The sequence below is a fragment of the Phyllobates terribilis genome, unplaced genomic scaffold (assembly GCF_046119375.1).
Source record: "Phyllobates terribilis strain yellow unplaced genomic scaffold, ASM4611937v1 Scaffold_4__5_contigs__length_816908805, whole genome shotgun sequence".
NCBI lineage: Eukaryota > Metazoa > Chordata > Amphibia > Anura > Dendrobatidae > Phyllobates > Phyllobates terribilis.
In genome coordinates this window covers 280,971,716-280,998,545 of record NW_027362764.1, presented here as the reverse complement: position 1 = coordinate 280,998,545, position 26,830 = coordinate 280,971,716, and the positions used below count along the sequence as shown (strand labels likewise).

Here is a 26,830-nt window from a genome sequence, read left to right as displayed (position 1 = left end):
GCATGTGAAGAACGCTTCACATCCGCTTGTCCCTGGCAGGAAAAACGCATGTACAATCCACATGTACAATCCGCATGTACAATCCACATGTACAATCCGCATGTACAATCCGCATGTACAATCCGCATGCACAATCCGCATGCGTTTTTCCTGCCAGGGAGATGCAGAAAAAATCCTGAGCATTTCTGCTTCGTGGGCACATAGCCTTAGGGGCACAGGGTCCATCGATTGGGGCAATCATAAAGAGTATGGGCCAACACCTTTAATGCAAACTGACTATTAGGATCTAACAAGTTTCTGCTGTTATTATAAACCTGACAACTACAAGTGCTTCTCATAAAATTAGAATATCATCAAAAAGTTAATTTATTTCAGTTCTTCAATACAAAAAGTGAAACTCATATATTATATAGAGTCATTACAAACAGAGTGATCTATTTCAAGTGTTTATTTCTGTTAATGATGATGATTATGGCTTACAGCCAATGAAAACACAAAAGTCATTATCTCAGTAAATTAGAATACTTTATAACAACAGCTTGAAAAATGTTTTTAAAATCCGAAATGTTGTCCTACTGAAATGTATGTTCAGTAAATGCACTCAATACTTGGTCGGGGCTCCTTTTGCATCAATTACTGCATCCATGTGGCGTGGCATGGAGGTGATCAGCCTGTGGCACTGCTGAGGTGTTAGGGAAGCCCAGGTTGCTTTGATAGCAGCCTTCAGCTCGTCTGCATTGTTGGGTCTGGTGTCTCTCATCTTCCTCTTGACAATACCCCATAGATTCTCTATGAGATTAAGGTCAGGCGAGTTTGCTGGCCAATCAAGCACAGTGATACTGTTGTTTATAAACCAGGTATTGGTACTTTTGGCAGTGTGGACAGGTGCCAAGTCCTGCTGGAGAATGAAATTTCCATCTCCAAATAGCTTGTCGGCAGAGGGAAGCATGAAGTGATCTGACATTTCCTGGTAGACGGCTGCACTGACTTTGGTCTTGATAAAACACAGTGGACCTACACCAGCAGATGACATGGCCCCCAAACCATCACTGATTGTGGAAACTTCACACTAGACCTCAAGCAGCTTGGATTGTGGCCTCTCCACTCTTCCTCCAGACTCTGGGACTTTGATTTCCAAATGAAATGCAAAATTTACTTTCATCTGAAAACAACATCTTGGACCACTGAGCAACAGTCCAGGTCTTTTTCTCCTTGGCCCAGGTAAGATGCTTCTGGAGTTGTCTATTGGTCATGAGTGGCTTGACACAAAGAATGCGACACTTGTAGCCCATGTCCTGGATACACCTCTGTGTTTGGTGGCTCTTGAAGCAATGACTCCAGCAGCAGTCCACTCCTTGTGAATCTCCCCAAAATGTTTGAATGTCCTTTTCTTAACAATCCTTTAAGGCTGCAGTTATCCCGGTTGCTTGTGCACCTTTTACTGCCACACTTTTTCCTTCCACTCAACTTTCCATTAATATGCTTGGATACAGCACTCGGTGAACAGCCAGCTTCTTTAGCAATGACCTTTTGTGGCTTACCCTCCTTGTGGAATGTGTCAATGACTGCCTTCTGGACATCTGTCAAGTCAGCAGTCTTCCCCATGATTGTGGAGCCTACTGAAACAGACTAAGGGACCTTTTTAAACATGTAGGAAGCCTTTGCAGGTGTTTTTTGTTAATTACCTTATTTTTCGGACTATAAGACACACTTTTTTTCTCCAAAATTTTGGAGTAAAGTGGGAGTAAAGTCTTATAGTCTGATATACATAAATACTGTGGCTGTGGGTGGTGGGGGAAGCGACAGTGGCGGAGTAGCGGTGCACAGAAGGCAGCAGCCGATTGCTACAGCCTACACTGTGCCCGCTACTAAAGAAAATGAATATTTACTGCTCCCCACGCCCATGGGCATGGGGAGCAGTGAATATTAATTTTCCTTAATAACCGGCACACTGTCCCCGCAGCGCGGCTCCTGGTATGTATGGCACCCTTCATCCCTGTATGTATTGCCCCTCTCATCCCTCATCCCAGCATCTATGGCAACCTTCATCCCTGTATGTATAGCCCCCCTCATCCAGGTATGCTTGGCACCCCCTGATCCCCGTCACGCTGCAACTTTCATACTCACCTCCTCTCTCCTCCAGCTCTGTGTCCCGCTTTGTGCCGGAATATTCACTGTTCCCTATGCCGGGACTGCGTGCATGAGGAGCAGTGACCATTCATTCTACCTAATAGCGCGCACTTTGTAGCTGCAGCGCGGCTCCTGCTGCGCTCGGCTGTCAGTGTGCCCTCTATTAAAGACCATGAATATTCACCACTCCCATGGGTGTGGTGAATATTCATGGCCATTAATATCGGGCACGCTGACCGCCGAACACAGCAGGAGCCTCGATGAGGCTATAGCGTGCGCTCTCTTAGGGAGAATAAATGGTCACTGCTCCCCATGCACTCCGTCCCGGCGCGGGGAGCAGTAGCTATTCTGGCACAGAGCAGAACACAGCGCTAGAGGAGAGAGGAGGTGAGTATGATTGTTTATTTTTTTTCTGTGCAGCGTGACGGGGATCAGGGTCTGCCAAGCATACCTGGATGAGGGGGGCCATGCATACAGTGATTAAGGGGGCCATACATACAGGGATGAGGCATGAGGGGGGCCATACATAAAGGGATGAGGCATGAGGGGGTCATACATTCAGGGATGCAGGGGGCCATGCATACAAGGATGAAGGGGGGCAATGTATACAAGGATGAGGGGTGCCATACATACAGGGATGAGGCATGAGGGGGGCCATACATACAGGGATGAAGGGGGCCATACATACAGGGATGAAGGGGTCCATACATACCAGGATGAGGGGGGCCATACATACAGGGATGAAGAGTGCCATACATACCGGGAAGAGGAATGAATGTACCATACATACCAGGAAGAGGGATGAAGGGGCCATACATAACAGGATGAAGGGTGCCATATATACCAGGAGGAGGGGGTGCCATGCATACCAGGATGGTGGATTGGGGTGCCATGCATATCAGGATGGGGATGAGGGCCACGTATAACAGACAGGAGGGGCCATATATACCAGAATGGGGGATATTAACAGAATTGTTAATTACCCCTTGTGAGGCAGTGACTGAGATTGTATACGAGGGACGTTATGTATCCCCCAGAATATGTACAGAGACCTATTAAATCCATTGGAGTGGATTGCAGTCACAGACTCAGCTGCGGCTGCAATGCAGGAACCAAGGTGAGCATTGACCTGGTCAGGCTATCTGGCTAAGGCAGATTAAGTAAAACCCGGCAGCGACTTCATTTCTTGGGGGAGGCTACAGGAAGGCAGTGGGGCGGCCTCCTCCCTCAAACCCGGGTTTTCCAGTGGCTCTTGCCTCAGGTCCTTTAAAAACCCTGCATTAAGGATTATAATAATTTTTATTTATATAGCACCAACATATACATAAACATAAGGATTAGTGTTGTTCAGTGTTGGGACCTGCTAGGAGCATAGCAGGAAGGCTCGGCGGATCTGCGAGCAGCTGTACCCACGCCTGGGAAGGCTCTACACCCGTCAGGCTCTGAGCGGGCCGGCGCGCTGTTGCCACCGGCAACCGTTGTTATGGACTTGTGTTAACCTGGCTGCGAACCGGAGGACTTTCTGTTTACCTGTAAGTTTTGCTGAATAAAAGCTGCTTATGTTGGACTTGCTTGGGTCACTGCCTCAGTTACTGCACGGTGTGAACACCGCCGCTCTACAGCTTGGTGGAGAATGTGGGCATTGTGACTGAGGCATACCCCACCGGCAGCTGCATGATCACAATCCGGACTGCCACCTTTCAGTCCCACCCCGTGGACAAAATGGAGGAGCTGTTAAAGTAGTTGATGGTCACCCAGCAGCAGCAGCTGCAGTCTCAGCGGCAGCAGCAGGAGCGGGAACAGCAGCAGATGGTGGAGATGGTGGTGGCGGACCGGCTGGTGAGGACTCTGCCGGCCGCTATCCAATGTTGGGTGGGGCAAGGGGACCTGATCAAGCGGTACTCGGCTACTCAGGACTTTATACGGGACTCTGCCCCCTTGCGGCTGTCACGCCGGACACTGCCAGACCAGGAACTGGGAAAAGGGGCGCGTCCCTCTGCTGAGGACAGTCAGCACCGTACCCGGGCTGAAGGGGAACCCCGGAGTGAGAGTGGCCGTAGACTGGTTCCCTCCCCAAAGGTCACAAGATCTATCAGTACCTCCGCCATTAGGTGCTGGCGGTGTCAGGGGCCGGGACATGTGGTTGCTAACTGCCCCTTGACTACAGATCCCATGGACTGCGGGTATAACTGCCGGGTCTGACTGTATACCCAGACCGTCTGCTCTGTGAGTACCGACCCCCCCCCCCCGGACAGTGAACCCCAACTGTGCCAGGTACTGGTTAATGGGTAACCAACGGAGGCCCTCTTAGACTCGGGGAGCCTACTGACTTTGGTACATGAGTCGCTGGTGGCAGGAGACAACCCCAGGGAACGGACAGTCGGGGTTGTGTGTATCCATGGGGACCTCCGAGAATATCCAACCGCGTAGGTTGTGTTGTCCACGCCATATGGGGACACGAAACGTGGTGGGGGTGGTAAAAACTCTTCCCTATGGGACTGTGTTGGGAAGAGACTTGCCCCTGTTCTGGACTCTGGGAAAACAAAAATCACTCTTCCCCGGTAAAATTTATTACGGGCGCTGTACCCGAAGAACCCGTGTCCGGGGTACCTGCCGTAGGGGTGTCCAACCTAGGGATAGAGTGTGACCCCGATAGGTTTCCCCTAGAGGTGCTGGCAGGAGAGGTCGAGGAAACCCCATTGATCCCCGAGCTTAAAGTGTCCCGGGGCACGTTTGGGACCGCTCAGCTACAGGATACCACTCTGACTCGGGCGCGGAAAAGAGTGTTAGAGGTAAATGATGTAGCTCAGCAGCCTGGTGTAGACACTGTGATTCCATTCATGGTGGTCAACAGTGAGTTGCTCTATAGGGTAGATAAAATCAGGGACGAGGTCGTGGAACAGTTAGTGGTACCTCAGTCGTACCGTCGGGCGGTTCTGGAAATGGCACACACACACCGCACGCTTCCGTAGTCCATTGGTAGCTCCGCCAGTGATAGAGGTACCTTTTGAACGGATTGCAATGGACTTGGAAGGACCCATTGTAAAATCCGCTCGTGGCCACCAACATATACTTGTGGTCGTCGACTGTGCCACCCGGTACCCGGAGGCTATACCGCTACGCCACACCTCGGCGAAACTGATTGCACGGGAGCTGTTTGCCATGTTCTGTCGCCTTGGGCTACCTAAGGAGATCCTGACGGATCAAGGGACCCCTTTTGTGTCCAAGGTGACGTTAGAACTGTGCAAACTGCTAAAAATAAAACAATTGCGCATCTCGGCGTATCACCCTCAAACTGACGGGCTAGTAGAACGGTTCAATAAATCCCTCAAGTCCATGTTAAAAAAGGTGGTTTCTAAAGACGGAAGGGATTGGGACATGTTACTACCCTATTTGATGTTCACTGTCCATGAGGTACCCCAGGCTTCCATAGGGTTCTCTCCCTTTGAGTTATTGTACGGCAGACACCCTAGGGGTCTGTTGAACATAGCCAAAGAGACGTGGGAACAAGAGCCAACTCCGCATAGTATCATTGAACACGTGACTAGTATGCAGGACTGGATCGCGGCGATCATGCCCATCGTGAAAGAACATCTGTTAAATGCCCTGTTAGCACGGAGGCGCACATATAATAAAAGAGCCACAGTCAGTTCTTTTAACAAGGGCGATCGGGTGGTAGTACATGTACCCTTAGCCAGGGGTGCGTCCGGGGGAGAGGTCAGGATAAGTGGTGCTCTCACTAAACAGCAGCGACCGGAGCCTTGCTCGCTGGTACAGCAGAATACCGACGTGTTCTCATAGCTACCAGTTAGGACTGTGGTTCTCCAATATGACATTGTCACCGAACCTGAGATAAGGGTACGAATGATACCGTACCGGGTACCCGAAGACCGGAGGCAAGACGGCACTACTGAGGTAAAACAAATGCTCCAGTTAGGAGTCATTGAGGAATCACGGAGTGAATGGGCTAGCCCCATCGCACTGTTCCAAAAACCAGACGAATCGTTACGCTTCTGTAACGATCTCCGGAAATTAAATGAAGTGTCAAAGTGTGACCTTTATCCAATGCCAAGGAGAGGAATGCGCGAGTTACCAGGCAGTTTCTGTCACTGGAAAAATTTCAGTCTCTCGGTAGAAGTCGCAGGCAAACGCGGATGCCCTTTCCCGGGCACCCTGTATGGTGACAAATGTTCAACCCCACAAGTTTGAACAGAGGGGGGGGATATGTGAGGCAGTGACTGGGATCATATGCGAGGGACGTTAGATATCCCCCAGAATGTGTACAGACATTTATTAAATCCATTGGAGTGCATTGCAGTCACAGACACAGCTGTAGCTGCAATGCAGGAATGAAGTTGAGCATTGACCTGGTCAGGCTATCTGGCTAAGGCAGATTAAATAAAACCCAGCAGGGCCTTCATTTCTTGGCGGAGGCTACAGGAAGACAGTGGGGTGGCCTCCTCCCTCCAACCCGGATTTTCCAGTGGCTCTTGCCACAGGTCCTTTAAAAACCCTGCATTAAGGATTAGTGTTGTTCAGTGTTGGGACCTGCTAGGAGCATAGCAGGAAAGCTCGGCGGGCCTGTGAGTAGCTGAATCCACGCCTGGGAAGGCTCTGCACCCGTCAGGCCCTGAGCGGCCCAGCGCGGCCGTTGCCCTCGACAACCGTTGTTATGGACTTGTGTTAATCCGGCTGCGACCCGGAGGACTTTCTGTTTACCTGTAAGTTTTGCTGAATAAAAGCTGCTTATGTTGGACTTGCTTGGGTCACTGCTTCAGTTACTGCATGGTGTGAACACCGCTGCCCTACACCCTATAACGGTGTCAGCAGCAGACCACCTCCCCCTTAACAGGGCATCATGACCACATTTTTTGCTTACATTTTTTTTCTATTTTCCTCCTCTAATACCTAGGTGCATTGTTACGGATTCGGGTGGTGGAACCTGTGTGCTGCGGTGCAAGGAGGGACCAGAGGGGCGTAACTAGGTATCAACTCGGACTGACCAAGGTCGCATGGCGGCTCAATCAACTCCGTGAACCAGGGAAGGACCGAGCAGAGGGACCAGGTGCTACTCTGGGCCTGTCCTTGTATGAGAGCAGGTGACTCCCACGGGTAACTGGCAGGAGCCTCCGGGTAGGCACGGCAGGTAACAGACAGGAGCCTCCAGGTAGGCTGACAGGCAAGGCAGGTAACTGGCAGGGGCCTCCAGGTAGGCTGCCAGATAGGCATGGCAGGTAACTGGTACGTTCTCCGGGTAGGCAGGCAAGCCAGGCCCATAGACAGACTGGCGGGTTTGGATCGTAGGCAGACCGTCGGGCAGGAGAGTACACTTGGCTGGCGGAGACAGGTAGTCAGGCTGGCGGACTGGACTAGTAGGCAGGCTGGCGGACTGGACTGGTAGTCAGGCTGGCGGACTGGACTGGTAGTCAGGCTGGCGGACTGGACTGGAAATTAGGCTGGCGAACTGGACTGGAAGTCAGACTAGCAGCGGAACCTGAGGGCTGAAGCAGAGTTTAGGACACAAAGCTGCAACCTTGCACGGGCACTTCCATTTTGGAGGAGGTGCCTTTTATATGAGGGATCCTCCGGCCATTGGCCGGGGACTCCTTAGGACGGCGCACGCGGCCCCTGTAAGAGGGAGGGAGCGCACGTACGCCCTAAGCACAGTGCCCGGGAAGCTGCGCGTGCCAGCAGCAGCAGCAGGAGCGCCGGGGGACGCCGGGCGGGGAGTGCTTCAGTAAGAGGGGCGGCGTCTCTGCCTGTCAGGGGGCAGAGATGCCGATATTACAGTATCCCCCCCCCTCTTTTTTAGGCCTGAAAGAAATTTTTTAAGGAGAAGCGGGGCGTGGATGTTCTCCCTGGGTTCCCAAGTTCTCTCCTCTGGGCCAAGCCCCTTCCAATCCACCAGAAAAAATGTTTTCCCTCTTGCCTTCTTGGTGGCCAGAATGTTCTCTACCTCATAGACGTCCTCAGCGGAGACCGGAGCTGGGGAGGTACCTGGATTGTCGGAAAAAGAATTAAGCACAACTGGTTTGAGGAGAGATACGTGGAAGGAGTTGGGAATCCGTAAGGTGGCCGGGAGTTTTAACTTGTAGGCTACTGGGTTGATTTGCTTGAGGACTTCAAATGGACCGATGAACCGTGGACCCAACTTATAGGAGGGTATTTTGAGACGAACTTGTTTGGAGGAGAGCCAAACCTTGTCTCCCGGACGGAATTGAGGCGGATCCAGACGTCTCTTATCAGCATGTTTCTTCATCCGCTCGGAGGATTGAAGAAGTGCGGACTTAGTGTCTTCCCAAATGGTGGAAAATTCGCTGACCAGAGACTCCGTGGCAGGGTTGTCCACTGAAGCGGAAACGGGAAACCGAATCCAGGGATGTTGACCGTAGACCACAAAGAACGGGGACTTGGAAGAAGATTCGCTGTCATGGTTGTTATAGGAGAACTCGGCCCATGGTAGGAGCTCCACCCAATCGGTATGGTGAGCGTTGACGAAGTGCCGGAGGAAGCTGGTAAGGATCTGGTTGATACGTTCCACTTGGCCATTGGACTGCGGATGGTAAGCAGAGGAGAAATCCAGGGTGGCTTCCAGCAGCTTGCACGTAGCTCTCCAGAAGTGCGAAGTAAACTGGACCCCGCGATCAGACACAATGGCCGTGGAGACGAAAGATGTGATGGATGAAGTCCTTAGCCAGCACAGATGCAGACGGGAGACCAGGCAGAGGGATGAAGTGAGCCATTTTAGAAAAGTGGTCAGTGACCACCCAAATGACCGTACAACCGGCAGAAACAGGGAGATCAGTAATAAAGTCCATAGCAATGTGTTGCCACGGGGCAGCAGGTACGGGAAGAGGCAGGAGACCGCCGGCTGGAAGATGTCTGGGAACCTTGTTGCGGGCACAGGACGAACAGGTCGTGACGAAGTCTACCACATCCTTGCGCAGGGTAGGCCACCAGTAATGCCGGGTAATGAGCAGGAAGGTCTTCTTCTGGCCAGCATGGCCGGCTAGTTTGGATGAATGACCCCAGTGAAGAACCTTCTTACGATCCGGAACCGGTACAAACGTCTTACCGAGTGGGAGACGAGACATCACTTTGGAGGGATCGATGATATGCATAGGCTCCTCTTCTTGATCGGAAGACAGGAAGGATCGGGACAAGGCGTTGGCTTTAACGTTCTTCTCCGCCAGGCGGTAATGTAGGGTAAAGTTGAAGCAGGCGAAGAACAAAGACCACCGGGCCTGACGCGGATTGAGTCTTTGTGCATGGATATGCCAGTTTTTTGTGGGCAGTATAGATGACCACCTGGTGCAGAGTATCCTCGAGCAGGTAACGCCACTCCTCCAGCGCCAATTTGATGGCCAGCAGTTCTCGGTCTCCTATGGAGTAGTTGCGCTCAGACGAGGAGAAGAGCTTGGAGAAGAAGTCACAGGTTACCATTCTCCCGCATGGAGATTTCTGGGTGAGCACCGCTCCGGCTCCGGAAGAGGAAGCATCAACCTCCAGAAAGAGCTATTTGTTGCTATCCGGACGGTGCAGCACTGGGGCAGAAGAGAAGGCTTGTTTTAAGGAGAGGAAGGCCTCCTCCGCTTCGGACGGCCATTCCTTAGGATTTGCTCCCTTTTGGGTGAGCGCAGAGATGAAAGCAGTCCGGGAAGAGAAATGTGGGATGAAGAGACGGTAATAGTTGGCGAAGCCCAGGAATCGCTGGCCCCTCCGGACGGGGCCACTTTAAGACAGCATAGACCTTCTCGGGGTCCATCCGTAGACCTGTCTTAGAGATAATATAGCCCAGGAATGGAAGAGAGGTCTGCTCAAAGAGGCATTTCTCAAATTTTGCATATAGGTGATTCTGCCTGAGCCTAAGCAGGACCTGACGAACATCCCTCCGGTGTGTGGGAAGATCCGGAGAGAAGACCAAGATGTCGTCCATGTACACCACCACGCAAGAATATAAGAGGTCACGGAAGATGTTGTTAACTAATTCTTGGAAGACGGCGGGAGCAATACAGAGACCTAAGGGCATTACACGGTATTCATAGTGACCGTCCCGGGTATTGAATGCTGTCTTCCACTTGACGGATCCGGACCAAGTTATACGCCCCACGAAGATCGAGCTTGGTGAAGATCTTCGCGCCTTTAAGGCGGTCGAACAGCTCAGAGATGAGCTGCAGGGGGTATTTGTTTTTGATAGTAATTTGGTCGAGTCCTCTATAATTGATACAGGGACGTAGGGAACCGTCTTTCTTTTTTACGAAGAAGAATCCGGCTCCAGCCGGGGAGGTAGATTTCCGGATGAATCCAGATTTTCTTCGATGTACTCCGACATGGCCCGGGTTTCGGCCAAAGACAAAAGGTAAATATGCCCACGGGGTGGAGTGGCACCGGGTACCAGGTTGATAGGGCAATCATATGGCCTATGAGGTGGCAGTGTCTCTGCCTCCTTCTTGTCGAAGACTTCTGCATAGGACCAGTAAGGTGCCGGTAGACCAGGTAAATTAGCCGGAGTAGACGGAAGTCGAGCCGGGCGAACCAGAACCAGGCAGGTCTTATGGCAATCCTGCCCCCAACGGAGCACCTCACCGGATTGCCAATTCAGAACGGGTTCATGTCTCTGTAGCCAAGGTAGACCTAGCAAAAGGGAGTGAGAGAGTCCGGAAAGCACATGGAAGGAGATCCTCTCTGAGTGCAGCATTCCCACCTGCAGGGTTACGGGCTCTGTGACGAGCAAGATGGTCACCGGAAGGAGTCTTCCATCCACGGAAGCGACTGCCAATGGTTCAGCGAGAAGTTTGGTAGGAATCTGATACTTCTCTACAAGGGACTGGGAAATGAGATTCCCAGCGGCTCCGGAATCCAGATGTGCGGATTCAAAGAAGCTGTTCTCTCCTCAGGAAATAGAGATGGATAAAGTCAAGAACGGAGAGGATTTACTCTTGCCTAGGACGACCTCTCCGAGCGGTCCTAGACACTGGAGTTTCCCAGCTTCACCGGGCAGGAACAGATAAGGTGCTCCTTACTACCACAGTAGAAACAGCTCCCCTCGGCTCGGCGTGTTTCTTGGCGAGACTTGACCATCTTGGTCTGGTCGATCTGCATAGGTTTGGGCGAGCGTTCCCGGGGAGTTGCTGGTCGGGAAGCAGGTTTCTGGAAAACTGGAGGAAGACGAGAAAATCTTCTCTCCCGGGTAGTCTCCTTAGCACATTCTAGGAAACCAATGTCAATCCGGGTAGCTAATGACACCAGGTCATCCAGGGTGGTATGAATGTCCTGGCCGGCTAACTCGTCCTTAATCTGACCCGAAAGACCCTTCCAGAAGGTGGACACCAGGGCCTCGTTGTCCCAGGCAAGCTCAGAAGCGAGGGTACGAAACTGTATGGCTTACTGGCCCACGGTGAGACTCCCTTGGCGGAGACGTAGCAAAGAGGAGGCAGTAGAAATCCTTCGTCTGGGTTCATCGAAGTCCCTCCGGAAGGCAGTGAGGAAAGCCGGAAGATCGGACACCAGGGAATCCCCTCTCTCCCATAGAGGGTTTAGCCATGCCAATGCTTCCCCGGTGAGGTGAGACATGATGAACGCCACCTTGGCGCGGTCGGAGGGAAACTGATGTGTCATAAGTTCAAAGTGCAGCGTGCACTGGTTCAGAAAGCCCCGACATAAGACGGGGTCACCTCCAAAACGGGGTGGCGCAGAAAGCCGTGGTCCTAGGCTGGATGCCGTGGTATTGGTAGGCAGCGGCGCCGCCGGAGCGGGTGTCACTCAACTCGAGGCGGGCACAGGTGGGACAAACAGCGTGTTCAGGCGAGAGTTGACAGACCGCAGGTAGGTCAGGATGGTTTCCTGTTGGGATCTCTGACGAGAAACCTCCTGGTACAGGTCAGCAAGCGAAGGGGCCTGGGGGCCTCCGGGTTCCATTGCCCGTGCAAAACTTTTACGGATCCGGGTGGTGGAAGGAGGGTCCAGAGGGGCGTAACTAGGTATCAACTCGGACTGACCAAGGTCGCACGGTGGCTCAATCGACTCCGTGAACCAGGGAAGGACTGAGCAGAGGGACCAGGTGCTACTCTGAGCCTGTCCTTGTATGAGAGCAGGTGACTCCCACGGGTAACTGGCAGGAGCCTCCGGGTAGGCACAGCAGGTAACTGACAGGAGCCTCCAGGTAGGCTGACAGATAGGCAAGGCTGGTAACTGGCAGGGGCCTCCAGGTAGGCTGACAGATAGGCACGGCAGGTAACTGGTACGTTCTCCGGGTAGGCAGGCAAGCCAGACCCATAGACAGACTGGCGGGTTTGGATCGTAGGCAGACCGTCGGGCTGGAGAGTACCCTTGGCTGGCGGAGACAGGTAGTCAGGCTGGCGGACAGGACTGGTAGTCAGGCTGGCGGACTGGACTGGTAGTCAGGCTGGCGGACTGGACTGGTAGTCAGGCTGGCGGACTGGACTGGTAGTCAGGCTGGCGGACTGGACTGGTAGTCAGACTAGCAGCGGGACGTGAGGGCTGAAGCAGAATTTAGGACACAAAGCTACAGCCTTGCACGGGCACCTCCATTTTGGAGGAGGTGCCTTTTATATGAGGGATCCTCCGGTCATTGGCCGGGGACTCCTTAGGACTGTGCGCGTGGCCCCTTTAAGAGGGAGGGAGCGCGCGCCCTAAGCACAGTGCCCGGGAAGCTGCGCGCGCCAGCAGCAGCAGGAGCGCCGGGGGATGCCGGGCGGGGAGCGCGGCGGTAAGAGGGACGGCGTCTCTGCCTGTCAGGGTGCAGAGACGCCGATACTACATGCATCTTATGGTCTGGTGCATTTTATAGTCCGAAAAATACGGTATTCTAATTTACTGAGATAATGACTTTTGTGTTTTCATTGGCTGTAAGCCACAGTCATCAACATTAACAGAAATAAGCACTTGAAATAGATCACTCTGTTTGTAATATGAGTTTCACTTTTTGGATTGAAGACTGAAATAAATGAACTTTTTGATGATATTCTAATTTAGTGAGAAGCACCTGTATATAGTGCCAAATTCATTTTTACATGTCTGTGGCTCAGATAACTTTGTCTGCTCTTACAACACCACAGAGGCTAGATGATACAACTTCTTTTTAACCACATGATTGTGGTCGTTATTGACAAATAGTTTTGACTGTTTTTTTTTTTGTCATTTTTAGGTTTTGAGTTTTCTTTTTTCTTTATTATTACACAAGGTGTAATGGAAACAATGTTTCCTCCTGTTCAGATGAAATTTTAAGGGTGTAGCCAATCAGAGAACATTGACTGGCTGCAGCAGTCTTCTCACCTTTAAAATGGCTGGAAGCAAAATAGAAAACTGTTCTGTGATTAGATGAATCTAAATGTAAAATTCTTTATGGAATCCATGGATGCTCTCTCCTGCGGACTCAAGAGGTGGAAGACCTTCCAGCTAGTTATCAGTGTACAGTTCAAAAACCCACATCTCATGATATGGCATTGCATTAGTGTCTATGGCATGGACAGCTTACCCATCTTGAAAAGCACTATCAAAGCTGAGCATTACATAGAGGTGTTAGAACAACATATGCTTCCATCCAGACAGCATCAATTTAAGGGAAGGTCTTGCATATTTTAGCAAGACAATGCTATGCCACAAACTGCACCCATCACAACAGCATGGCTTCTCAGGAGAGTTCAGGTGATGAATTGGCTAAATGCAATCCATGCCTTTCACCAATAGAAACAATTGGCGCATTATTAAAGGAAAAATCTGACAAAGAAGACCCACGACTGGTGAGCCTCTGGAATCCTACATCAGACAGTAATGGGGCAACTTTCCTCTCCCAAAACTCCAGAAATTGGTCTCCTCACTTCTTTTTACAACAGTCTGTAAACTTCTGAGAAAAGGTGCTCACAATGGTAGACACAGCCCTGATGGCCTGCCCAAACTTCTTTGAGATATGTTGCTGCCATCAATTTATAAATAAGTTAATTTTTTAATGCGAAAAGGCAAAATGTATAAAGTTCAACATCTAATCTGTGTTCTATGTTCTGTTATAAATAATATATGATATTATATATATATATATAAATAGTATAAGATTTATGAACCATTGCATTGCTGTTATCTTTACACTTTACACAATGGCAAAGCTTTTTCTGTATTTATTTATTTTACTTATATAGCGCCATTAATTCCACAGCTCTTTACAGACATCCTCATCACTGTCCCCATTGGTGCTCACAATCTAGATTCCCTATCACTGTGTATTTAGAGTGTGGGAAGAAATCGGAGAACCCGGAGGAAACCCATACAAACACGGGGAGAACATACAAACTGCTTGCAGATGTTGTCCTTGGTGAAGTTTGAATCCAGGACCCCAGCGCTGCAAGGCTGCAGTGTATTGGAGTTGTACAACTATGTGATGTGTACAGGAAACTCCTGACACACTTAAACAACTGATGGACTGGGCAGGTTGAATTTCCTATTCTTTGCTCTCAGATGAAGTAAGTTGCTGACAGAGGAGTCTGACATTGGCATATTCCCTTCCCCAATGGAAAACTCATGAACACTCAGACACATCTTTCCTGGCACATGAGAGCTGATCTGATCATCTATCATGTGCTCCTAACAGCTGCAGGTGAAATCGCAATCCACCTGCTGCTGTTAACATGTTAAATGCCGCTGTCAATCTCTGACAGTGGCATTTAACATGACCACTCCAGAAGTCCGTCACACGACACAGGGCGCCGATAGGTTGGCATGACAACTCTGGGTCTGCATGAGACTCCTTTGGTTGTCATAGCAGATCTGCTATGAGCGCCACCCAGCGGTCAGCATTTATAGCAGATGAGCCCTGCTATATGAAACACAAGCGATCAGATGATAGCAGCTTCTAGTCTTCCATGAAGTCTACTGAAGCAAGTAAAAGGTAAAAAAAAAAAAGTTTTTAAAAATATTAACCCCTTTACAGCCTGGGGCGTAATAGTACGCACCAAGCTGTCACCCCCTGTTCAGCGCGGGCTCCGGCGCTGAGCCCACACTGAACCAGGCAAATGTCAGCTGATTTATACAGCTGATATGTGCCCACAACAGCCGCGGGTGGAATCGCGATCCACCCGCAGCTGTTAACATGTTAAATGCCGCTGTCAATCTCTGACAGCGGCATCTAACAGCGCAGCGCCGGAAGCACGTCACTTACCCCGCCCATCGGTGACCCCGTCAAGTGATCGCGGGTCACTGAAGGGTGGGCATGACAACCCTGGGTCTGCAGCAGACTCCAGTGGTTGTCATGTACTGCTCGCTATGAGCACCACCTAGTGGTCAGCGCTCATGTCACAGGAGCATTTCTGCTACATAGAGGTGATCTGTTCATCACTTCTATGTAGTAGAGGCGATCGGACAGTTGCTGCTTCTAGGCTCCTATGGAGACTATAGAAGCAAGCAAAAAGTGTAAAGAAAAGTTTTTAAAAATATAAAAAAAATAAAAAAAATATAAAAGTTTAAATCACCCCCCTTTCAACCCATTCAAATAAAATAATAATAAAAAAAAAACACATACACATATTTGGTATCGTCGCGTTCTGAATCGCCTGATCTATCAATATAAAAAAAGAATTAATCCGATCAGTAAATGGCGTAGCGAGAAAAAAATTCTAAACGCCAGAATTACGTTTTTTGGTCGCCGCAACATTGCAATAAAATGCAATAACGGGCGATCAAAACATCGGATCTACCCCAAAATGGTATCAATAAAACCTTCAGCTCGGCGCACAAAAAATAAGCCCTCACCCAGCCCCAGATCCCGAAAAATGGAGACGCTACAGGTCTCGGAAAATAGCACCATTTTTTTTTTTTTGTAACCAACTTTGCATTTAACCACTTAAATAAAAAAGAACATATACATATTTGGTATCTATGAACTTGTAACCTTGAGAATCATAACGGCAGGTCAGTTTTAGCATTTAGTGAACATGGTAAAAAAAAAAACAATTATGGAATTGCACTTTTTTTGCAATTTCACCACACTTGAATTTTTTTTCCTGTTTTCCAGTATACAATTTGGGAAAAGCAATGGTTTCGATCAAAAGTACAACTTGTCCCGCAAATAAACAAGCCCTCCCATGGTCATATTGGCGAAAAAAGAAAAAAGTTATGGCTTTGGGAAGAAGGGGAGCAAAAAACGAAAAACAAAAACCCAAGGTGGTTAAAGGGGTTAATGACACCCATAGCCTGTACAATTCAATAGAAATAAACCTGAAATAATTTTGAGGGGGAAAATAAAAATAACCAGACTAAAATAATGTGGTTGCATAAGTGTGTACACCCTCTTTTAGTTGGGGATGTAGTTTTGTTTTTAAAGGCCACAGAACACTCTCAAGACGGCCATCCAGATATGGGGTAAAAATGCAGGCTAATAGCGTTCTAAAGCTATGTGGCCTCCACACTGAGAGCCCGGCTACCGGGAGGAAATTAACCTTATTCCTCCTGGCAGCCTCCGGCTTTCAGTCATAAAGGCATGTCTTCAGTCACCGCTCAGCACATAGTGAGCAGCGGCTGAAACCACACCCCTGTCAAACAGTGTCGGGGTGTGTTTTCAGCTGCTGGTCACTATGTGCTGAGCGGTGACTGAAGCAGCATCGATCGCGCCTCAGTAACTGAAAGCCAGTGGCTCCTGGGAGGAATAAGTTCATTTCCTTCTAGAAGCTGGGCAGTCACATGGCTTTAGAACACTATTAACCTGCAGATTAACCCCATATCTGCAGGTTAAGAGCATTTTGGGACTTGGCAGGTTCTCCAGACCATCAACACTCATCAGACCACACCGAATAGCATATGATGGTGGAGTATTTTAAGAATATTTTCTCTGATGTGAACGGGAGTGTAACACTTATGAACATGTTGCTTGATTGCTTGTCAAGACTTCTTAAAGGTGAAGGATTTTGTTTGTATAGTATAGGGAAAACCTGGTGACAGGTTCCCTTTAAGTTTGCATCTTGAGTCTAATTCTTGTCCGGCTGGAGTAAGTGGACACAATGTAGGGTGTGTACTTCGGTTAGGGTATGTCTACACATTGTAGGATTTAATCAGTCAGCTGCGGTTGAGGTAGGCACAGGAAGCGATTTCATTGGAATGTCCAGGCAGGTTTATTACAGCCTCATAAACTGCTCAGCATAAGCAAACAAAAAGGCCGCCTATTCCAGCACATTGTGAAAGACAGAAAGTAAATAGTCCATACAGTAGTGCGGGTTCGCCCCCTCACGGTCAGTGTCCTTTAGCAAACACACTGGAGGTCTCCACACCTCCAGTCACTGACACTGAATGAGAAAACTGGTCTCCATTTTATCTGCCATACCACGCCCCTGGAGTGGGAATATGTGAGCAGTCAGTCCCACCCATCTCTTTGATTGCTCGTAAAACCCTACCCTGATACGCCCTATTAACTCTCTCAGCACTACGCATTCTGGAGCATGCATTCCCGGGCTTATATCACCAAAGCTACCAACTTCGATGATACATGTTTCCCCTCAAGGACCTGCCCGGCGGCCATCTTAGAGCATTTATAGCCTAATGGGCCCAGTCTATGCCATAAGAATATCTCTTTGGTGTACATTCAGATGGTGAGGTCCGGTGCGTCTATGTTTTACTTTATCATAACCCGAAGTGAACTGAAATTTTCAATTCAGTGAATCCGCAAAAAAAAAAATACACTTTTTTTTCTATTTTTTTATAATGAATGTCAACCTGCAACATATATAATGCATACCGTTGTGTACAACAGGGCGGTATGCTGAGAGATTGTCCTAAAGCATGTGGTGTGAACAGCGCAGTCCATAGCCACAGTAAATATCAATGCACCAATATGATGTTGTTTTATTCTAAAGTAAGCTGCCGAAATATCACTTGATATAATTAATGCACTTTTCTTTTTTTGTTTTTCTTAGGGGTACAGAACTTCTTCATCTTGCTGTGTTACATCCAAAAAAGCTCAGCGTTTATTCAGTCTCAGGTAAAATTAAACTACTAAAGTGTTAACCCTTTGCATCTCCTTTTCAGCATTTCTATACTTCTACATTTCAATATTTGGATACTATTAAAAATTTGACAATATCTGATTAACCCCATAACAACCAAACATGATGGCGTAGATGGCAAAGGAGAAGGCAGAAGCCGTAATAAACCACTTCTGTCTTTCCATTAGAGTCATGAGTCCAGACTTGCACTTGTTAGATTGCAGTGATTCAAAAAGACGTTGCTGCAGACTCTGGAGCCGCGCTGTTCACCAGAAAAATACAATGGGCGGTTGAGTTAACTCTACCCCCATCTGTTCTTTATCTCAATGAGGTTGAGTGTCAGATGAGATTATAAAAAAGTGTTTCAGTTTAACCCAGACCCCAGAAACAGCCTCACTTTTGTCAGTTGGCTATGCCAGATAATGCTGCTCATAAGTGGGATATCACACTTGGTCTGGTATGAGGATGAGCTGTTTCTGAAATAAAAATATGCATAGCCTTGTGTGATGATTCAGCTTAAAATCTTAATTAGCCAGACGAGTAGATTTGTTAAGGCAAGAAAAATACACTATTGTGTTGTGTTGACTTATAAATGTATTTGTATTTCTCTTGCTGATCAAAAAGGTGCTGATTGTATAACCCTGAATGTTGAATTCTATTAGTTTGGAAACTATCATGTTTACTATGCTAATGATAAATTGTACTAAAAGTCAGCTAGAGGTTTATTTAAAATAGCCCCTGTGATACCAACTATGTAAACTGATTAGCTCAAACAATGAGACCTGGTGAGCCATGCACCTTTACCTCTTACCTGTGACTGATGACCTTACACAGATGTAAATATAAAAAGGGATGTCTGTAGTACTGCAAGCAGAATCAAGAAGCATCAGAACAACTTTACAAGGAGAATGAGAGACATCCTTCAGGAAAGTAGATGGATATCAAGGCAGATCCGTCCGAAGAGACATAGATTTGGATTTTACATGAATCTGGCCTAAGAGTACGGCCCTGACTGGAAAGATAAGGATCATCTCCATTGACCATCAGAGAGACCATGGATACATTTTGGGGAGACCAGGGTGGGACGACGAAGTCATCGGGCCCGATGGATATGTTGTTTGGGATTGCCAGGAGGGACCCACCGGTTGCCTGGAACTCATAGAGACATTCAGAGAAGCCAGATTGGGAGACCCATCGGTCATCTGGCTCCATGGAAACTCTCGGAGAGGCCAGGTTGGGACCCTCGGGTCTCCTGGCCTTGTCCCTCAATGGACTACTAGCTTCCTAAGCTTGCCACTACCTTCACTCTATGGGAGCACGTCAGAAGCGGAGGGTTACTGGTTGAGGTAGTCGGCCCTGGAAGTCTCCAAAGTTGCAGCTGTTCTATCCCAGGTGGGCGGAGAAGGAAGGGTGAGACTGTGTAATGTTGTACCATCTTGGGTATTTTGCTGGGACTGTTCTATGTGTTTATTGTCCGCTTTGTGGTTCAATAAAGTATTGCGACGCTGTTTCTACCTCACCCTGTATTGTCTGAATAGCATTACGCCCATGGAAGACCCCGGGGCTTTACACCTTGCTTCTAATATTAAAGAACCGAGATGAAAATACTCACATTTTGCCATGGGCAGAAGCAGTAGTCTTGAATTCATGGCAAGACTACTGCTAGGATTGTGCTGGTGCAGGATTTAAAGCAGGGGTGCACAACATTTTTTTTATCCAAGGGCCAAATTGTCATACTGAACCATTCTGAAAGGCCATAAAAAAATTAAAGGGGTAGTAACATTCGCACAACCAAGTTTTGAATATTTGAGAAGGATTTGGAAAATGTCTGCTCCAAAAAATCAATGTAAACACACCCAAACTTAAACTGAATTTTTGTAGCTGAAACTCAACCCAATCCTACTCCTAATCTCAAAATTAAGTTTTGAGGATTTTTCAGTATTAACATAAAGCACGTTATGCATTGCTACATGATCAGAATCACCGTTCATGAAATCAGCGCTAGAACTGTCAGTACAGGAATATATCACCAAGCTCACAGTGATCAATTGCAGTTTCAGTTCAGCTCCATATACACCTGTATCTCGTAAACCTGCAACTCCCGGTATGTCCTTAGCAATGGTAAGGAGATGCTTGGAGTTGCTGTTGTTCTAAGCCATCACCAGACTGTGGACCATACTTGAATCACAGTACTGATGAGACACAGGAAGGATCACAGATAAACATTTGCATCCAGGTACTTTATAGGTGACATCTTCTCTGACTGGAGTCGTTCCCATCCCTTTGCCTCCATGTAGTACAGATGCCATGATGAGATTTCATTCCCAAATCTCGACTGTACAGACTTCTCTCTTCTCCGTCTTCAGAAGCTCTTCCCGACATGGTGCCCTTAAAAATAAAAGTATCTCCCTTGCTGCACTCCTGAATAAACAGTTGCCCCTCACTGGGCTTTCTCCACAAAATATCCTCCCAACACTGCCCCTCTCCACAATATTCCTCCACCCTGCTCCTCCATAATATTCCCCCCATACTGCCCCTCTCCATAATATTCCCCCCTCACTGCCTCTCTCCATAATGTCTCTCCCACATAGGTCCTTTCCATAATATTCCCCACACAACTGCCCCTCTCTGTAATGTACCCCCACAGCTCCTCTCCATAATATTCTCCCCACACCGCTCCTCTCCATAATATACCCCCATGCAGCTCTTCTCTGTAATATTCCCCACACAACCTGCCTCTCTGCATACTGTGCATCCTACATAATCCTCTCCCCTGTTGCCACATAATGTGGCCTCATAGTAACAGACACCCCCCTCCTCCTACAATAGGATATTTAATTTTCGGCTCCAGGAGTGCCAGCCACATCTTTGCCTCCTCTGCACTGCGGCTCCAGCAGTAATGTGATGAGGTCATGGTGTGATGACCTCAGGGCTGGGGCTGATGTGCGCTTCATTGACCCTTTCCCTGCGCCAAAGTGTTTAATTGAATTTGCGTCTGAAAGACATGAATACAGTTGAGATGGCAACCGGAGTATCCTGGTTCTACGCGGGCGGCTCAACATCCTTCGGCGGGCTGCATGCGGCCTGCGGCCCATATGCTGCACAGGGCTGATTTAAAGGGTAACTAAGTTTTCAAGAAAAGTTGAAAAAACTAAATTTGTTCTCACATTATCTTCAATGTTCATCCACTTTCTCTGCAGCCATTGCTTTATTACCCCCCTCCCATCCGCTCTGCCATCCAGTGCCTCTGCTCACCGATTTACAGTCTCTTCACTATGGGGGTGGAGGGTGTGAAAGCCTTGCGAATACTACACTGTGTTCCAAATTATTATGCAAATAATATTTTCTCAGATTTTCCCAAATTACCTATATGAATTGCAGTCATTGTAATTTTCCAGTCAAATAACTATTCGAGTACAATTGAAAGGTTTTTGTACAAACTGCCTATGATAACAGTATATTTTTTAAAAAATAAAAAACTCAAACTGCATGTTCCAAATTATTATGCACAGCAGAGTTTTCAACCTTTTCATTTTAATAAAGAACAAAAAAATGGTCATTTTTGCTATTATAAGCATTAGCAGGTTATTACAAACTGAAATCAAACAGTTTTCAACTCAAAACTTTATTCTAGGTGATGTTACATTTGCACATAGGACCGCTTGTTCGAAAGGAGCTTCTGAACTCTCTTGTCCATTGAATTTGTCAGGTTTTGGATGGTTTCTGCTTTAATTGTTTTGCATGAGGACAGAATACCCTCCCAGAGCTGTTGCTTAGATGTGAACTGCCTCCCGCCATCATAGACACTCCTTTTGATGATGCTCCAGAGGTTCTCAATGGGGTTGAGGTCAGGGGAACATGGGTGCCACACCATAAGTTTGTCCCCTTTTATGCCCATAGCAGCCAGAGATGCAGATGTGTTATGTGCAGCATGAGACTGGGCATTATCATGCATGAAATGATCTCGATGGTCCAGATGGATGGAATGGAGGATGGCTGGCTGATGGACACCCCATGCAAACACGGCTACGGCGCTAACAAGGAGGAGGTGGAGTAATGTTTTGGGCTGGAATCATGGGGAGAGAGATTGTCTGCCCTTTTAGGATCCCTGAAGGGGTAAAGATGAACTCCATAATGTATGTTGAGTTTCTCAAACAACACTTCCTGCCATAGTTCAAGAAGAAGAACCATGTATTCCGCAGCAAGATCATTTTCAAGCTTGATAATGCCCCTTCTCATGCTGCACATAACACATTCTACTCCATAAGAGCAATATGGCTAAAAACCTGGTCAGGAGACAGTCATTCTAAAAGTAAATTGTGTGCCATTCCCTTTTCAGGCCTCCAGGTGTTTGGTCCAGTATTGGATGAAATACTGGAGAAAGCCTCAGATGAAAAAAAGGGATTTCTGGAGGAAAAACCTAAGAAAGTGTCCTCCTTTCGGAAACCTCATTACCAGCAAAAGCCAGAATATTCCGGAAAAGGGAAGTCAGGTAGATGGAGCTACCAGAAGGGAGGTATCTCGAGGAGTCCCCTTCCCACTACAAGTGCTAACACACGTAGAAGATGACACCAGGAAAGTAGGAGGGAGACTCCAACATTTCCACGGAGCATGAATGAAGATTACCAACAGCCCATGGATTCTCCATTCTATCGCACAGGGCTACAAGATAGAATTCGGACAGATCCCGTAGGGAAAATTTCACCTGACAACAACCCAATCCGCCCAGGTCTCCAAAAGACTGCTAACAGACGTGAGAAAACTGATAAACTCAGGAGCAGTGATACAAGTACCAGAAGCCGGACAGTTCCTGGGCTTTTACTCGGGTCTTTTTTCAATAAAAAAAAACAGGGGCGATTATCGCACCATAATAAATCTGAAGTCTCTAAACAAATCAGTCGTTTACAAAAAATTCAAAATGGAATCAATCAGGTCAACAATTCCCTTAATCGGATACAACATGGTGATGTGTACAATAGACCTCAAAGAGGCCTATTATCATGTCCCAATTCACCGTCACAGTCAAAAGTTTCTACGGTTTGCACTAAAAGAAGGAGACCCCATTCTACATTACCAGTTCACTTGTCTTCCGTTTGGCCTATCTTCAGCTCCACGTATCTTTACCAAACTGATGGCCGAAGTTATGGCGTTCCTCAGGGAACAAGGAATATTAATCATTCAATATCTAGACGACTTCCTGGTATTGGCAGACTCTCCACAGCAGCTGAAAACCAACCTAACATCAACCATCCTGACTCTAAGAAATTTAGGATGGATTATAAACTGGGAAAAATGACATCTTGTTCCAGAAAGAAGAAAGATTTTTTTGGGAATCCTCCTAAACTCAGAACAACAAATGTCGTTTCTGCCGGAAAAGAAACAGACAGAGCTCAGGGCCAAGATCAAGAAATTCAGGAGGGGGACGAAAGTTACCATTTGAGAATGTATGAAAATCCTGGGTCTCATGACAGCTTCCACACCGGGAGTCAGGTGGAGCCAATTCCATTCGAGACAATTGCAGCAACAAATTCTATCAACCTGGAATCGGAAAATGGTCTATCTGGACAAAAGGGTTTCTTTTATTGAAGGTAACCAAAAGATCATTGACTTGGTGGACCTCCAAGGCCAACCTACAGGAAGAAGTCATGTCGAAATTAACCCCATTCGTGACTCTCACTACCGATGCGAGCAGCAGAGGCTGTGGGGCCCACGTAAACAGTCAATACCTGCAAGGTACCTGGGGGACCCAGGATCGTCGAGATCATTAAATCTGAGAGAGCTTCAGGCCATCTGGGAGGCGTTGAAAAAGTTTCAAAAACATCTAAAAAGTCAACTCGTCAGAGTTTTAACGGACAACATGACATCAGTGGCTTTCCTCAAACATCAGTGCGGTCCACGTCACCACCTTCTACAATCCTTGGCGGGAAAAATCTTCCAGTGGGCAGAAAGATCGGTCCTTTCAATATCTGCAGTGCATCTAAAAGGTTCCCACAATACAGTAGCAGACTTCCTCAGTCGAGAAACTGTTCTACAGTCAGAATGGGAGTTGAACTGGGAGGTGTTTCGTCACTTAACACATCGATGAGGCACTCCCCAATGGGATCTCTTCGCCACACGGAAAAACGCAAAGGCAGAAAAATTCTTCTCCCTCAATCCAGAAGACAGACCAGCAGGGATAGATGCTTTATCTCAAAGATGGAACATGAATCTAGCATATGCATTCCCTCCTTTACCCTTGATACCGTGGGTACTAAAGAAGATTCAGGAAAACCGAGCCAGGGTGATAATAATCCTACCTTTCTGGCCCAAGAGAAGTTGGTTCCCCTTACTGAAGAAAATGTCCCTGGAGGATCCAATAATCCTTCCGGAGAGGCAGGACTTGCTGTTTCAGGGCCCGATATTCCATCCCGATGTGAAGTTTCTCCAGCTTTCGGCATGGACCCTGAAAGGCAGATGCTGAGATCTAGGGGCCTATCAGACGCAGTAATCTCAACCATGCAAAATAGTCAGAAACCTGTAACATCGGCCATCTATACAAAAATCTGGAAGAGATTCTGTTTGCAGAATCAACCAGCATCTGGGAGTTCTGTTCCAGACTTCCCTAAAATACTAGATTTCTTGCAGACAGGGTTTGAAAAAGGTCTAAGACCCAGCACATTAAAAGTACAGATTGCTGCATTGAGCGCTTTCATGGATTATCCGCTAGCTCACCATCCATGGGTAGAAAGATTCATTATGGCTACAACAAGGTTAAGACCAAGAATTAAATCGCACATCCCACCATGGGACTTAAACATGGTCCTAAAGAGCCTATGCAACAAGCCCATCGAGCCTCTCATAGAGTCGAACATAAAATTCCTCTCACTTAAGACAGTGTTCCTAGTCGCATTAACCACAGCGAGAAGGATAGGGGAGATTCAAGCATTCTCAATCAGAGACCCATACCTGAAATGCCTAGATGATTGTATTATCCTCAGGTTAGACTCAGCTTTTTTGCCAAAAGTAGTTACCCCTTTCCATATGAATCAGGAAGTTGTCCTACCCTCTTTTTGTCAGGACTATAAGAATGATCAGGAATTAGCTTTCCACTCACTTGATGTCAGGAGAGTAGTTCTACAATACTTGGAGGTCACAAAGGACTGTCACATAAATTCCAACCTATTCATACAGTTTGGGGGAAAAAATAAGGGGAAAAAAGCAGCAAAATCTACATTAGCAAGATGGATCAGATCAATAATTAGTCTAGCTTATCTGAGTGGAAGTCCCCTCCAGAAAATATTAGAGCCCATTCTACCAGGGCTATGTCCGCATCATGGGCAGAAAGAGCAGGAGCATCTGTGAACCAAATCTGAAGAGCGGCAACTTGGACAAATCTGAGCACTTTCTGTAAACATTATAAATTGGACATTCTATCAGGCCAAAAGATGGCCTTCGGAAGGAAGGTCCTCCTGGCAGTGGTCCGACCCTAAAATGTATACTCTGGTATTCTCCTGATGGTGCTGTCAGGAGGGACGTCCTGGAAAGTAGGCATTAGACCTACCGGTAATAAGGTTTCCAGGAGTCCCTCATTACAGCACCCATTATATTCCCTCCCTAAATATTCCTGAAACGGCTATGTGAAATTAACATAGATTGTTGAAAGGCAAATAAAATAGAGTTGCATCCATCCTGGTATGGTACTTGAAAAATCACTGGAGTTGGGGTGGAGGGAGGGACCTTTTAACCTCTTGTATGTTTCCTATCCCTATCAAGGAAATAAAGGACAACTTCCTGATGGTGCTGTCATGAGGCACTCCTGGAAACCCTATTACCGGTAGCTCTAAGGCCTACTTTTCGTCAGAGAATATGGAAGAGTTGTTATTGCAAGTGAGGGACACTATGCAGGTGGAGGTAGAGAAGAAAACCCGTACAATCTAGGATGAGATGTTTGGGGCCTTAAAGTCGAAGAAGAAGCTAGTGTTCCCTGTGCACTACAATATCCGTAGTCTCATCATGGATGAATGGGAGTTTCCGGAAAAAAGGTTAAATATTGCTGGAGAAATGAAAGAGAGATTCCCACTAGATGAGAGTATGACTAAAGCATGGTCAGAGATTCCAAAAGTAGATGTTCAGGTTGCAAGGGTGGCGAAAAAGACGACCCTTCCATTCGAAGACTTTTCCTGACTGAAGGATCCAATGGAGGAAGATGGACAGCCTGGTAAGGAAGACATGGGAAACATCTGCGGCTCCCCTGAGGACAAATATTGCCTCGACTTGTGTAGCACGATCCATGTTTCCCTGCTTACAGCAATTAGAGGATCATCTCTGGAAAGGTACTCCTATGGAGGACCTTCTTGCATCTGTTCCCTTACTACAGAAAGCCACAGGATTCTTAGTGGATGCCTCTGCAGAGTCTGTTAGAATAGCAGCAAGATCGGCAATACTATCCAATTCCACGAGAAGGGCATTATGGCTGAAAATGTGGAGCGGAGATAATGTGTCAAAATCAAAGCTTTGTTCCATCTCGTTTAAAGGAGAATATATGTTTGGTTTGGCTGTGGATGAGCTATTAGAGAAAGCGTTGGACAAGAAAAAATCTTTACCAAAGCCAAAGGTTCCAAAGAACTTTAGGAAGAGGCCATTTCTTCCATCTCCGCAACAGCAATCGTTTCACTATAGAGGCAAAGGAAAATCCGGTCGCTGGTCTTACCCCAAAGGTGGAAGAAGGAAGATTATTT

The 26,830-nt window shown here is 47.6% G+C and overlaps 1 protein-coding gene across 6 annotated transcripts in view; it reads left to right on the top strand.

The window, feature by feature from the left end:
* Positions 1-26,830, top strand: part of BBS9 (Bardet-Biedl syndrome 9) — a 590,293-nt gene that overhangs the window by 154,394 nt on the left and 409,069 nt on the right. For all 6 annotated transcript variants that reach the window (XM_073678269.1, XM_073678271.1, XM_073678273.1 and 3 more), the window contains exon 5: positions 18,045-18,109. In XM_073678269.1, the coding sequence (XP_073534370.1) occupies positions 18,045-18,109 (65 nt within the window). The remainder of the gene's footprint in view (positions 1-18,044; positions 18,110-26,830) is intronic.